General features: G+C 54.5%; 2 protein-coding genes and 1 pseudogene across 2 annotated transcripts; 2 read left to right on the top strand and 1 right to left on the bottom strand.

The window, feature by feature from the left end:
• Window positions 1-627: 627 nt before the first annotated feature.
• On the bottom strand, window positions 628-3,494 carry LOC140710701 (uncharacterized). The gene is made up of 5 exons (XM_073013106.1): window positions 3,258-3,494; window positions 2,875-3,192; window positions 2,453-2,498; window positions 1,853-1,894; window positions 628-1,746 (listed from the first exon to the last, which is right to left on the bottom strand). The coding sequence occupies exons 1-4, from the start codon at window positions 3,492-3,494 to the stop codon at window positions 1,854-1,856; spliced, it is 642 nt and encodes a 213-aa protein (XP_072869207.1). The 3' UTR covers window positions 628-1,746; window position 1,853.
• Window positions 3,495-3,590: 96 nt separating this feature from the next.
• On the top strand, window positions 3,591-7,970 carry LOC119623745 (uncharacterized protein CXorf49). Its single transcript, XM_073013193.1, has 6 exons — window positions 3,591-5,469; window positions 6,042-6,198; window positions 6,741-6,817; window positions 7,102-7,147; window positions 7,673-7,714; window positions 7,821-7,970. Exons 1-5 carry the CDS (start codon window positions 4,246-4,248, stop codon window positions 7,711-7,713), a joined length of 1,545 nt encoding a protein of 514 aa, XP_072869294.1. The 5' UTR covers window positions 3,591-4,245; the 3' UTR covers window position 7,714; window positions 7,821-7,970.
• A 734-nt stretch (window positions 7,971-8,704) lies between these two features.
• The window catches only part of LOC119620955 (uncharacterized protein CXorf49-like), a 37,220-nt pseudogene continuing 32,520 nt past the window's right edge, over window positions 8,705-13,404 (top strand).

Below are 13,404 nucleotides of genomic sequence, written 5' to 3'. Positions count from 1 at the left end.
GTGGCACCTCCAGCATTCTGAGAGCCCCGACACCCGTCCCAGTGTTTGGAGACGTCCCCTTCGTCCCACTCCACGCCCTCCTAGGTGTGAGAATTGAACAACACCTCTTGCGAAAGGTAAATCCCAGCCCTGCTATTGGGAATTCGATCCTTCACAGATCCCTCACCAGTGTTTCCACTCCGTGAATCAGTCCATTCTTGCTCAAGGGAGAGCACCCACAGTTAATTTGATTCCCAAGGAGGTGCTAGCAGGGGCATACTCACGCGTGGGCGTGCGCACGCAGACACACACACACACACACACGCTAACCTTGAATGGTATCTGCATTTCCATTCTTTTCGTCTGTTCGCAACACGCAGTCTCTTGGCAATGGGAGCAGGCAGAACCTACACACACCTCCTCAATGGAACTAGAATCTGTGCCCGATCTGGGGCCTGCCCAGCCCAGGATGCCGGCTGAAGGAACGAGGCGATCTCAACTGTCAGGGAGGGTGAAGGCAGAAGAGAGAGCTCGAGGAAATCTCCTGTGACCTCAGGAGGCAGTCTGGAAGACTGACCAAGGACACGAAAATATTACGTCCATGAAAACCTGCAGCCTTGGGGGTGGCGAAATGGTATTTCACAGGGACCATCGAAGACCAGCCAGGCCTAGCATCCACACTTGCCCTGGAAAGCAGCTGGCCATTTTCAAATCAAGGGTATGGAGCTCACCGGCTGCAGAAGGAGCTGCTGGCCACCTATAGAACGACAAGGATATGGACGCCACCTTCTGTGTAGGTGCCTGCGAGCAGTTTCCACCAGGTTGGTCCACAGGCGCTGGAACAGACTCAGTGCCCCCACCTCCAACCAAGAGACTATCTTGCCCTTTTCTTCCGCACTCCATGTACCTTCCCTTTGACTCAGCCACCCACCGGGATGTGGCTTCTGCCTCCACATGGCTGCTGAAAGTAAAGAGGGAGACCTAACGGGATTTGGTAACTGAGGTTCAAAGGTGAGGACTAAGATGAACTGAGAATGTCACGCAGGTTACTGGCCCAGATGATCTGACCGTGTGCATGGTGGCACTGGAGGGAAATAATGGCTCCAGAAAGAGGACTGGGCTCCGTCGTGTTCCTCAACAGCACGGAAACCACCATGCAGGAAAGGCCACCGGCGTCAAGCCACAGGGGAGAGCAAGGACGCTCATGATGGAAAGGACGGTGACAGGACAAACAGGGACGGTGAACTGCAGGAGTAAAGGTGAGATAGACAGGGGTTCTCAAAGGAGGCCAGCAGTTCCTGCTGAAGGGGAGACAGAATAGCACTGAAGAAGGGGACCTGAGAGACCCCAAAGTGGGAGGAGAAGAGGAGGGACCATGAGCAAGGCGTATAGGATAAAGGCAGGAAATGCTGCTGTGGCTGGGCAGTGTCCCCACAGCACCTAGACCCAGGGCACTATGGTGAGCCCGAGTGCAGGGCTGCTGCTCAGAGGCTGGCCCAGATGCTCTGCAGGGAGAGGGCCCACCACAGAGCGCCAGGGGAACTGTTCTTCCAGCGCAAGGGAAGGGAGCAACACCCGGCACACCCCAGCACTCCCAACAATCACAGAGAGGGCAGACCGCAGACCACAGAATATGAGAACGACTTTATTTCAAACTGCTTTGAACTGCCTTGGGAAGTATGCAAATGCAGTGGAAGAGCAGAAGCCCTGGCTAAGGAGGATAAGGAGGAAACTTGCTTGGCTGCAGCCACGGATGCTGGCTCCAACCTGTGAAACAGAGCAGGCTCAGGGACGGGCCCCCAGCCAGGGCCAGCACATAGCCCTCCTAAGCTGTAGGGACTGTGGGAAGGGGCACGGTATGTGCAACACTCACTTCAAAGGTCCTGGAACTTGTCACTGAAGAACTGCATGGCCGCTGAAACAGAGAGGCAGAACCAGGCACTCCAGACCCAGGGAAACAGAAACCCACCCCCTGCCCCCGTGGGGAATCACCTAGCCCTGCAACCAGAAACCCCTCCAGCCCTGGTACTGACTCACCCACCCGTCACCTGAATTAAATGTGGAAATGCCTTCTGAGCGGGAAAGTGGTTCTCAGGTGCTGGGCCATCCCAGAACCATTCATTCAGAACGTGTTTCAAAGACAGATAAGCCAGCCAGCAAGCAAAAACCGTACAAGCCGTATCAGGCAGCAGTCAAAGGGAAAACACATGTGGTATCTCTAACTCTCCTAAGAGAAGGAGAGTTCTGGGACTCGTGGACTAAGTGTACACGGAGTTCAGACGACACACTGCTGTCTGTGCACGCCCCTAGCTGGAAAGGCACAGAAGGCTCCAGGGCCGGGCTTTCCTTCGTGCTCTTCCCCAAAGGAAAGTCAGTCCCAGTGACGCCGCCTGTACCTACAGCCCACCCCCGCCCCCCATGCCTGCAGAAAGACACCGCTGTCCATCCCTGTCTAGCCCGGGCTCCATCATACCTAGTTGCTGTGTAAGGTCCTCAATTTCCCTCTGCAGCTGGATGCACTAGACCGGCAGACACCGGAGGAAGAGAAATGGTTAGTCAATTCTGGCCTCCTCTCTCCTCGTCTTCCCTGTCTCCTTCAGCCCTGACGGCCCCCATAGCCTGCAGCCCAGTGGCGAGGTGGGTTGGCATGAAACCCTCCATGTAAAAGAGGCACCCTCTCTCTGTGGGGAGCAGAAGATGGTGATAGGGCAGGGTGGGGGGGACACAGAAATCAGTTTAACCTGGACACGGATCCCACTGTCTAACATGGACCTCTATTTCTAGGAGCCACACGAAGCATTACCCGAGGACAACCCTGGGCTCCCGGGGGCCGGCGGGGGCCTGCTGCCATTCTCCAGGGCTGGGGCCCAGCACGCCTCTCCCACTGGGACCGACCTCCAGGTCCTCCCAGTTGTCAGCCGACCCTTCGGCAACGGCGCCTTCTGGGGACGGCTGTCCCTGGACGCTGGGCGGCGGCACGATGGCGGCTGGTTCGTCAGCCAGGGAGGGTGAGTAGTCCACAACGTCCCCTTGGTCGTCGACGGGGGTGCCAGGCCGGCCTTCCCGGCCCCAGAGCACCACCTTTCCCTGCTCTATCAATTCGCTCTCAGACTCGAAGCTGAAAACCTTGTGATCTGTGAACCCGCTCTGGCCCTCGAGGCTGCCTGGTGCCCCAAATCGAGGCCGTGGCCCTGGCCCCGTGGGGCTCTGGGGCTGGCCACGCAGGAGTCAGCCTGCTCGCCACCCTCCAGGTCGAAACCAGCCCCACAAACGGATACCTTGTCGCGGGAGCTCATGGTGCCAGTCCGGGCAGCCTGGGCTGTGGGGAGACGGTCGTCCTGGTAACGGCGGAAGGGGAGAGCCGAGTCCAGCCAAGCCCAGCGGACTGGGCCACGCAACAGGAACAGTGAGGCCTTCGGGACACCGCCACCCTCATCCCAGGCGGAAGTAGGAGATGTCCCCGACAGCGGGTGGCTTCCGCACGCGCACTTGACGCCAGTGCCATGACTTCTCATTGGTCCCCCTCTACCAACCAGCATGCCCTCTGGGCTTTAACCAATCGGAACACAGACTCTTGGTTTGCCCCGATGCTGGTCATTTGGGTGTCTGCCCTCTGGTCTTGTCTTGGGGCCAGGGTGCACTGGAGCTCTCGATCCACCTCCTTCTTGCTCTCCTGCCGCCTCGGGCCAGGAACCTACTTTGCAATGAGACCTCCTCTGTGCACCGGGTGCTTCACGTGCAGCACAACATTTACTCTCCCAAGCTGATGAGCTGGGGGAAGCTCTCCCCTTAATCCCCGCCTTACAGATGGGTCACTGGGGCTCAGAGATGTGGCTCTCCTTGGAAAGTAGATGCCCGGCCAGAGGCGGAAGGACAGAAAGAAAGAGGTGATCAAGAGCTACAGTGCCCCCTGGCCCCAAGACCCAACCAGAGTGCAGCCACCCAGTCAAATGACGGGCGTCGAGGCAAACCAAGAGCCTGTGTCCCGATTGGTTAAAGCTCAGGCACCTCGCCCCACAAAGGGCCCGCTGGTTGGCAGACGGGGACCAATGAGAAGGCTCGGTGCTGGCGTCAAGGGCGCGAGGAAGCCACTGGCTGCCGGGGACATCTGGTACTTCCGCCTGGGGTGAGGGTGGCGGTGTCCCGAAAGCCTCACTGTTTCTGTCGCGTGGCCTGCTCAGCTGGGCTTGGCTGGGCTCAGCTCTCTCCTCCAGCCGTTACCAGGACGACCGTCTCCCCACAGCCGAGGCTGCCGGGACTGGCGCCATGAGCTCCCCCGAAAAGGTATCCGTTTGTGGGGCCGGTTTCGACCTGGAGGGTGGCGAGCAGGCTGGCTCCCACACGGCCAGCCCCGGAGCCCCAGGGGACCACAGCCACGGCCTCAATTTGGGGGTGCAGGGCAGCAGCGATGGCGAGGGAGACAGCGGGTTCACAGATCCGGAGGGCTTCGGCTTTGAGTCTGAAAGCAAATTGATAGAGCAAGGAAGGGTGGTGCTCTGGGGCCGGGAAGGACGGCCAGGCACCCCGATCGATGACCAAGCGGACGTTGTGGACTACTCATTCTACCTGGCTGAAGAACCAGCCGCCATCGTGCCGCCACCCAGCGTCCAGGGACAGCCGTCCCCAGAAGGCGCCGCTGCCGAAGGGTCGGCTGACAATTGGGCGGACCTGGAGGTCGGTCCCAGTGGGAGAGACGCGCTGGGCCCCAGCCCCAGAAAACGGCAGCAGGCCTCTGCCGACCGTCTCCACCTCTGTGGTCCTGGGCCAGTGCGGGCCTGGAACAACCCGGAAAGGGGCTCGAAGAGCAGATGGGGCCTCCGCGTGGATCCCCAGCAGCCCTCTGCGAAAGGCCCCACCAGGATGTCTACCCAAGACTCTGATTCCGCAGATGAGAGCAGCGACTTACCACTGATGAGGGTGGGCATTCGCCGCAACGAAGGAAGCCAGGCCAAGCCCGGCAGCCCCAAGAAGCCAGCAGACACATCCAGACACGCAGGCTTCCACTGCAAGGAGAGTTACCTGCCCGTGCCGGGCCGTTTCCTGACGTCTGCTCCCCGCGGACTCACTGCAGTCGTGGAGAGGCTGGCTGTGGGAGAGCTGGAGGACTCTCCCCAGAAGAAAAGGCAGAGCAGGGCCTGGGGAAAGGTGGAGGCCAGGCCCAGCTGCTCAGGAGCTGCCACTGCAGGGGCCCTGCCCCAGGGCCTTTCAAGGAGGAAGATGGCCCAGGAGAAGAAGTCCCCAGGAGGTGCCTCTCAACTGGCTCCGGGGAGAGCCTTTCCTGGCTGCGGAAAGAGACTCTCAGTCACTCCCCCGGAGCCGGCCACTTTCCCGCCATTCTCCGGTGTGCGGCCACACGGGATGTCCGAGAAACCACAAAAGCCTAAGCACAGCAGCCCTGGGAAGAAACCTGCAGGAAGGAAGATCAGGGAGTCCCAGGTTGCGGCCAGAGAAGATAATGACCCAAATCGAGATGAGGTCCCAAAGGCCAAAGTAAGTAGGCCCTTCTCGCCCTCCTCTCCCTCTTTACCCTCCTCCCCCCACACCTCCTCTCTTCCAGCACACCCCTGTTCACCCATGTCCCCTTGTCCCTTGCTCGAGGGTTGTCGTCGGGAGCCTAGGGACACTAGAATGCCCAATGGGGGTCTTCATCATAGGGGCACACGTTAAAGGGGGCACTTCTTGTGTGATGGCCATGCCTCTGGACACTGCAGGAGTCCTGCCTCCGCCTGCAGAGAGGAGCTGGGATGGAAGGCAGGGCTGGCAGCTGGTTTGGATCGGGTGATGCCTTAAAGTGTGGGCTGCAAAGCTGGGGTGTCTAGGATCATCAACTTCCTGATTCCTCCTTTCCTAGCTGTTGCCCGACCCACCTGGCAGGCGGCCCGGGCTATCTCAGTATCCCCAGTGTTTTCCCTGGCTGGGCTCTGCCTCCTGGCCTGGGGCTGACTGAGGGAGAAAGTGCTAATGAGATTAGGCTCCGGAGTCTCCACCTTACCACAACCCCTTCCCACATGTACTCACTGCCTGCCCCCACCGCCAGCCCGACTCAGAAATTTCTGTTTTAGCTTCCCACACACAGGTCAGGGCTGCCTCGCCTGTCCATGCGTCGTGGAGAACTCAGCAGAGGTGACCCCAACATCAGAGCTCCCCAAGTTCCGGGAACTTCAGAGCCCTCGGCCTACAGCCTGGGAGGCCTCCTGCCCAGACGCCATGCACCCTCCGGTGAGTCTTGCGGGTTTGATAGGGGTGGAGGGGAGAGGGGTCAGGAGGGAAACCTCTGGCTCTGTAGCTTATGGGGGCTCAGCCTTGCTCCCACACTTCCCTGCCCACCCAGGCAGCTGTCCCACGGGAAATGGGGTGTCGACAGGGCTGGCTTTAAGCCACATCGTCCTCTCTGAGTGGGGTTTGTGTGGTGGGGGGCGATTTGGAGCAGTGCCCCAAACTCCAACTCTGGAAGGAGACTTTCGGCGGTACAGAGCCCTTTTCTGTGAAGTCCTGCTCAGCCACACTGGCCCTCCCAGGGCCTGGCTGTGGCTGCCGCGCTGCTGGAGTCCAACCCAGAGTCACAACGCTAGGGGACTACAGGTGCAGATGGGCTCACACTGGGGAACAGTGAAGGCAGTCCCAGAGCGGGGTTGGAGTTGCTGGGCAGAGCAGGGGCAATGTGTTGCCAGCAGAGGGTGATGCTGCCTCACTTTAGACCCTGCTAGGCCTTTTCCACCTCACTGGGAGGCTTGGAAGCTGGATTTTGTGTTTTCTTTCAGGTGACCAGCAGCCGCCTGTCCATCCCCCAAGACCAGAAAGGCAGCAGCAGGCCCCGGGAGCCCAGGACTGTCCTCGGGTAATGCTTTGTGTGGCTCCTAGAAATAGAGGTCCACACTGGATGGTGGGATCCGTGTCCAGGTTAAACTGATTTCTGCGTCCGCCGCCCCCCCCCCCGCCCCCACCGCCACACGTCTCCACTTTCTGCACCCCACGGAGAGAGGGTGCCTCCTTTCCATTGAGGGTTCTGTGCCAACCCACGTCGCCACTGGGCTGCAGGCTATGGGGGCTGCAGGGAGGCTGGGGAGAGAGGAGGCCAGAGTTGACTAACCATTTATCTTCCCCCGGTGTCTGCTGGTCTAGTGCATCTGGCTGCAGAGGGAAATTGATGAACTTACACAGCAGCTAGGTAGGGATGGACAGCGGTGTCTTTCTGCAGGTGTGGGGGGCGGGGGTGGGCTACAGGTACAGGCGGCGTCACTGGGACTGACTTTCCTCTGGGGAGGAGAATCAAGCCGACCTGGGCCTTCTGTGCGTTTTCAGCTAGGGGTGTGCACAGATAACAATGTGTCATCTGAACTCCGTGTACACTTTGTCCACGAGTCCCAGAACTCTCCTTCTCTTAGGACGGTTAGAGATACTGCCAGTGTTTCCCCTTTACCTACTGCCTGGTACCACTTGTATGGTGTTTGCTTGCTGGCTGGCTTATCTGTCTTTGAAACCTGTTCTAAACGGTACTGGGATGACCCAGCACCTGAGAACCACTTTCCCGCTTAGAAGGCATTTCCACATTTAAACCAGGTGATGGGTGGGTGAGTCAGTCCCAGGGTTGGTGGGGTTTCTGGTTGCAGGACTAGGAAGTTCCCCACCGGGGCATGGGGTGGGTTTCTGCTTCCCTGGGTCTGGAGTGCCCGGTTCTGCCTCTCTGTTTCAGCGGCCATGCAGTTCCTCGCTGACAAGATCCAGGAGCTTTGAAGTGAGTGTTGCACACACCATGCCCCTTCCCACAATCCCGGTAGCTTAGGAGGGCTGTGGGCTGGCCCTGGCTGGGGGCCCGTCCCTGAGCCTGCTCTGTTTCACAGGTTGGAGCCAGCATATTTCTACAAGACAAACAGCTGCCACCTTTGGAGCTCCGGAGCTGCCTGTTAAGCCAGGGCTTCCTCTCTTCCACCGCATTTGCCCCCTTCCCAATGCAGTTCAAAGCAATTTGAAATAAAGTTGTTCTCATATTCTGTGGCCTGTGGTCTGCCCTCTCTGCGATTGTTGGGAGTGTTGGGGGTTGCAGGGTGTTGCCCGGTTCATTGGCGCTTGAAGAACTGTTCCTCTGGGCCCTGCGGAGCACCTGGGCCGGCCCCTGAGCAGCATCCCTGCAGTCGGGCTCACCATAGTACCCTGGGTCTAGGTGCTGTGGGGGCCCTGCCCAGCCACAGCAGCATTTCCTGCCTTTCTCCTACACGCCTTGCTCATGGTCCCTCCTCTTCTCCTCCCACTTTGGGTTCTCACAGGTCCCCTTCTTCAGTGCTATTCTCCTTCCCCTTCAGCAGGACCTGATGGCCTCCTTCCAGAACCCCTGTCTCTCTCACCTTTCCTCCTGCGGTTCACTGTTTCTGTTCTGCCCTCTCACCATCCTTTCCATCGTGAGCATCGTTGCTGTCCTCCGTGGCTTGATGCCGGTGGCCTTTCCTGCATGGTTATTTCCATGCTGTTGAGGAACACGACGGAGCTCATCCTCCTCGCCGCCCCTCAGGGACCCAGTTCTCTTTCTTGAGCTGTTATGTCCCTCCGGTGCCACCATGCACAGGGTCAGGTCATCTGGGGCAAAAACCCGCTTGGCATCCTCAGTTCCTCTTAGGCCTCACCTTTGAACCTTAGTTACCAAATTCTGTCAGATCTCCTCCTTAGCTTCAGTAGCCAGGTGGAGACAGAAACCACATCCTGGTGGGAAGCTGAGCCAAAGGGACGATATATGGAGTGCGGAAGAAAAGGGCAAGATAGTCTCTTGGTTGGAGGCAGGGGCACTGAGTCTGTTCTGGTGCCTGCAGGCCAACCTGGTGGAAACTGCCTGCCGGTAGCTACGCGGAAGGCGGCTTCCACATCCTTGGTGTCCATTCGCAGCCAACAGCCCCTTCTGCAGCCGGTGGGCTCCATACCATTGATTTGAAAATGGCTAGCTGGTTTCCAGGGCAAGTGTGGATGCTAGGCCTGGCTGCTCTTTGATGGTCCCCGTGAAATACCATGTCACCACCCCCAAGGCCAATAGGTTTTTGTGGACGTGATGCTTCTGTGTCCCTGGTCAGTCTTCCCAACCACCTCTCGAGGCCACAGGAGATTTCCTCAAGCTCCCTGTTTTGCCTTCACCCTCCATGACGGTTGGGATTGCCTCCTTCCCTCAGCCAGAATCCTGGGCTGGACAGGTCCCAGATTTGGGCACAGATTCCGATTCCAGTGAGGAGGTATGTGTAGGTTCTGCCAGCTCCCATTGCCAAGAGACAGGGTGTTGAACAAAGACAGGAGAAATACAGATACCATTCAAGGTTAGCGTGTGTATGTGTGTGTATGTGTGTGTGCATGCACCTGCAAGCACCCGCGTGGGAATCAAATTAATCGCGGGTGCTCTCTGTTGAGGGAGAATGGGCTGATTCACGGAGTGGAAGAAGTGGTGAAGGATCCGTGAAGGATTGAATTCGCTAAAGCAGGGCAGGGATCCACCTTTCACAAGAGGTGTTCAATCTAACACCTAGGAGGGCGTGGAGTGGGACGAAGGAGACATCTCCAAACACAGGGATGGGTGTTGGGGCCCTCATAATGCTGGAGGTGCCACAGTAGGCTGCTGATCCTCCGTGGGACAGACGGGATGTCTCAGCACTCCTGTGTGTGGGTGCATTGAGAATACCTCAGAGTCGCTGGTTGGCGCCTCATCTAGGAAGTGGGGAGCTCCTGTGGGAGGGTGCCATGACACCCGCTAACCAAGACATGGGCAGGACGCCCACAGAGAGGACGGAAAGCGGGTAGGAGGGACTGCCCTGGGACAGCTGGTTGGGCTCAGTATCTGCCTTCCACCATACTCCCTCTGTGTCTCCCTGTGGGCCCGCCACCACACCCAGCTAATTTTTTGTATTTTTTAGTAGAGACAGGGTTTCACCATGTTAACCAGGATGGTCTCAATCTCCTGGCCTCGTGATCCACCTGCTTTAAAGTGTGCTTTAAACCAGTGCAGTCGTTGTCAGGAAGCCCTTGAACGTAGGTTTGTCGAATGGCTTCCTTGTAATTAGACTCAGGTAGGTTTAACATTTTTGGCAGGACTACTGCATAGCAGACGTGCTGTCCTTCTCAGGGCATAACATCAGCAGATTTTCCATGTCGGTTTGTCTCATGACTGGTGATGTTCATCTTGACCATGTGGTCAGGGCGCTGTTCCAGATTACTCCATTGTGAAAGTGCCATCTTCTCTTTGTATTTAATTAGCTATGTGCTGTTACTGCATGGGCACTCTGTGTGAATATCCAGTTCCCCCACAATATCCTTTTTCTATATTTTGGATGTCTGCATATGATATGGCTTGGAACCGTGTCCCCACCAAGTCTCGGGTCAGCCTGTAACTTCTAATGTTGGAGGTGGGACCTGGTGGGAGGTGACTGGATCACAGGGCTGGATTTCTCAGGAATGGTTTAGGAGCATCCACTTGGTACTGTCCTCGTGGTCGTGAGTGAGTTGTCATAAGTCTGCTCATTTAAAAGTGTGTGACACCTCCCCCTGTTCTCTCTCTCTTGCTCCTGCTCGTATCATGTAACATGTACCTGCTCCTGTTTTGTCTTCTGCCATGATTGCAAGTTTCTTGAGTCCTCCCAGAAGCAGAAGCCTCTACGCTCCCCATACAGCCTGCAGAACCATGAGCTTTTCTCTATATAAATGACTCGGTCTTGGGTATTTCGATACAGCAACACGAGAACAGACGTAACATCGTCTGTGGTTATCGCTCCCTTTTCTTTCCTGATAGCGGTGCCCTTCTCCCTTGTTTTTTGACCAGTCTGACAAGAGTTGTACCAATTTCATTCCTCTTCCAACCACCCAGCTTCTGGTTTTGTGATCTTTATGCTGGTTTCCGCTTTCACTGATTTCTGCTTTTACCTTGATGACTTCCTTCTACTTTCCTTGGTCTTCCTTCTACTTTCCTCAGTGGTTCACCACTGAGGCTATGTGAATAGATTCTGTCAGAGAAACAGCTGCAGTAGCAGCAGTTGCTAATGTAACAATAGCTGAGACTAAAAAGGCAATTAAAGTGGCCAGGAATTTTTTTTTTTTTTTTTTTTTTTGAGTATTAGACAGTGCTTTTCTAAATAGTTGCAGGGTGGAATCTCCTTCCCAGCTCTGGGTTAAATTTACAGGGCAGCCACAATTCTGTTCACCATTTTAAGATCATGACATAGGTTATATTCAACTGTGTAACGTTTCGATGAGACAAGCATGTAGCATACCAACTACTGGAAGAGACTTTAATACTATAAAAGGATTGATTCTGCTTTATGTTAGGAACACCTTGCCCAAACAAAAGTATATAAGGGTGCATAGTGCAAATCAGGACTGTGTCCGTAACATTATCATGCAAAGAGAGGGTATAGTTACCACTGCCAGTAATATACTCACCATGTGAAAGAACCTGTTCAAAAAAAGGAAATCCTAATCTCCAAATTTGGGTATGAGCAGGGCTTAAACTTGTTTCCCTCTCAGTTGTAACATTGGTCCTGAAAGCCCATACTCTGACTAGGTAATAGAACTATTGGAGGGACTCCCAAATCCAATAGTCTGATGTGCAGATATAAGATTACCCCATCTTATGGGGTAAGATGGGGACCCCAATCAAGTAAGGTGCCATTATGAAACAGAGGCCCTTGACGTGGCACAGGCTGTCTGCATGGCGACCACTGGACGGCCTCAAACTTTTATCGCCAGTCCCTACTTGGAGGGCATATAGGAAGATCAGGTACTTGCATAGCTTCATTAGAGACCTCAGTAAGATTAGTGGCAATAGTAGAAATAAAGGTCAAGATTGCTAGCTTAGCATCCCTTTTAGGCTGATAGTAAAGATACTCCTGAGGGATGAGAGTAACACACTTATCATGTACTGTTGTGGAAAAACAAAGAGGGGGATTACTAGACAATAAAATCAAGGAGTAATTAAGTTGAATCCATCCCAAATTTTCAGTTACACGGTAAGACAGGGGCATCCATCGGCCTCCTGCCCAAGAAGTATCATTAGATGACAAAGGCGGGTCAGCATCCCACCATGTAATAACATTAAAAACAGGGGGATTTAGAACCTGACTCCAATAAACACGTTCTTGAACTGATCCCACTTGGCAAAGGACAAGAATTACTCACTACGCCAACATCCATGTCTGTCTTACTTTCTCAGAAGTTTCCCCAGTTACCGCCAGATGCGTAAGAAACCAATTCTCTGCAGTTGCAGGGGCTTCCACGGTGGCAAGCCAGATAGATGCTTGTTGATCCAATTTCTTTAGCTATCCCAGGTAATGTCAGGTGCCTTCCGAGTCATCAACATCATTGTTGGTTGGTTCTCCAACGACTGGTCCTGTTCTCTAGAAGAGAGCCCCATATTCCTCCCCCACCCCCTTTTAAAAATTAAGATATACTTTAAGACTTTGATGAGCTCCTTTGACAATGGCCTGACTACAACCTACAGAATGGGAGAAAATGTTTGCAATCTACTCATCTGACAAAGGGCTAATATCCAGAACCTATGAAGAGCTCAAACAAATTTACAAGAAAAAAAACCCCATCAAAAAGTGGGCAAAGGATATGAACAGACACTTCTCAAAAGAAGACATTTATGCAGACAACAGACACATGAAAAAATGCTCATCATCACTAGCCATCGGAGAAATGCAAATCAAAACCACAATGAGATACCATCTCACACCAGTTAGAATAGTGATCATCAAAAAGTCAGGAAACAACAGGTGCTGGAGAGGATGTTGAGAAATAGGAACACTTTTACACCGTTGGTGGGACTGTAAACTAGTTCAACCATTGTGGAAGACAGTTTGGCGATTCCTCAAGGACCTAGAACTAGAAATACCACTTGACCCAGCCATCCCATTACTGGTATATACCCAAAGGATTATAAATCATGCTGCTATAAAGACACATGCACATGTATGTTTATTGCGGCACTATTCACAATAGCGAAGACTTGGAACCAACCCAAATGTCCATCAATGACACACTGGATTAAGAAAATGTGGCACATATACACCATGGAATACTATGCAGCCATAAAAAAGGATGAGTTCACATCCTTTGTAGGGACATGGATGCAGCTGGAAATCATTCTCGGCAAACTATCGCAAGAACAGAAAACCAAACACCGCATGTTCTCACTCATAGGTGGGAATTGAACAATGAGAATACTTGGACACAGGAGGAGGAACATCACACACCAGGGCCTGTTGTGGGGTGGGGGAGGGGGAAGGATAGCATTAGGAGATATACCTAATGTAAATGATAAGTTAATGGGTGCAGCACACCAACATGACACATGTGTACATATGTAACAAACGCGCACATTGTGCACATGTACCTTGGAACATAAAGTATAATAATAAAAAAAGAAAAGCAATGGTTTGACTGGTCGAGTTATAAGGAATA

Source organism: Chlorocebus sabaeus, chromosome X (assembly GCF_047675955.1).
Source record: "Chlorocebus sabaeus isolate Y175 chromosome X, mChlSab1.0.hap1, whole genome shotgun sequence".
In the NCBI taxonomy this organism is placed as follows: domain Eukaryota; kingdom Metazoa; phylum Chordata; class Mammalia; order Primates; family Cercopithecidae; genus Chlorocebus; species Chlorocebus sabaeus.
This window is presented reverse-complemented; position numbering and strand designations above follow the sequence as displayed.

Bases quoted from the DNA above. Each gene is read 5' to 3' on its own strand.
- LOC140710701 (XM_073013106.1), bottom strand. From the start codon at position 3,494: ATGAGAAGTCATGGCACTGGCGTCAAGTGCGCGTGCGGAAGCCACCCG. The intron at 3,193-3,257 runs GTATCCGTTTGT...CTGCGTGGCCAG, and splicing joins CCATGAGCTCCCGCGACAAG to CCCCAGAGCCCCACGGGGCC. The intron at 2,499-2,874 runs GTCGGTCCCAGT...CTGCCGGTCTAG, and splicing joins ACAACTGGGAGGACCTGGAG to TGCATCCAGCTGCAGAGGGA.
- LOC119623745 (XM_073013193.1), top strand. From the start codon at position 4,246: ATGAGCTCCCCCGAAAAGGTATCCGTTTGTGGGGCCGGTTTCGACCTG. The intron at 6,199-6,740 runs GTGAGTCTTGCG...GTTTTCTTTCAG, and splicing joins CAGACGCCATGCACCCTCCG to GTGACCAGCAGCCGCCTGTC. The intron at 6,818-7,101 runs GTAATGCTTTGT...CTGCTGGTCTAG, and splicing joins GAGCCCAGGACTGTCCTCGG to TGCATCTGGCTGCAGAGGGA.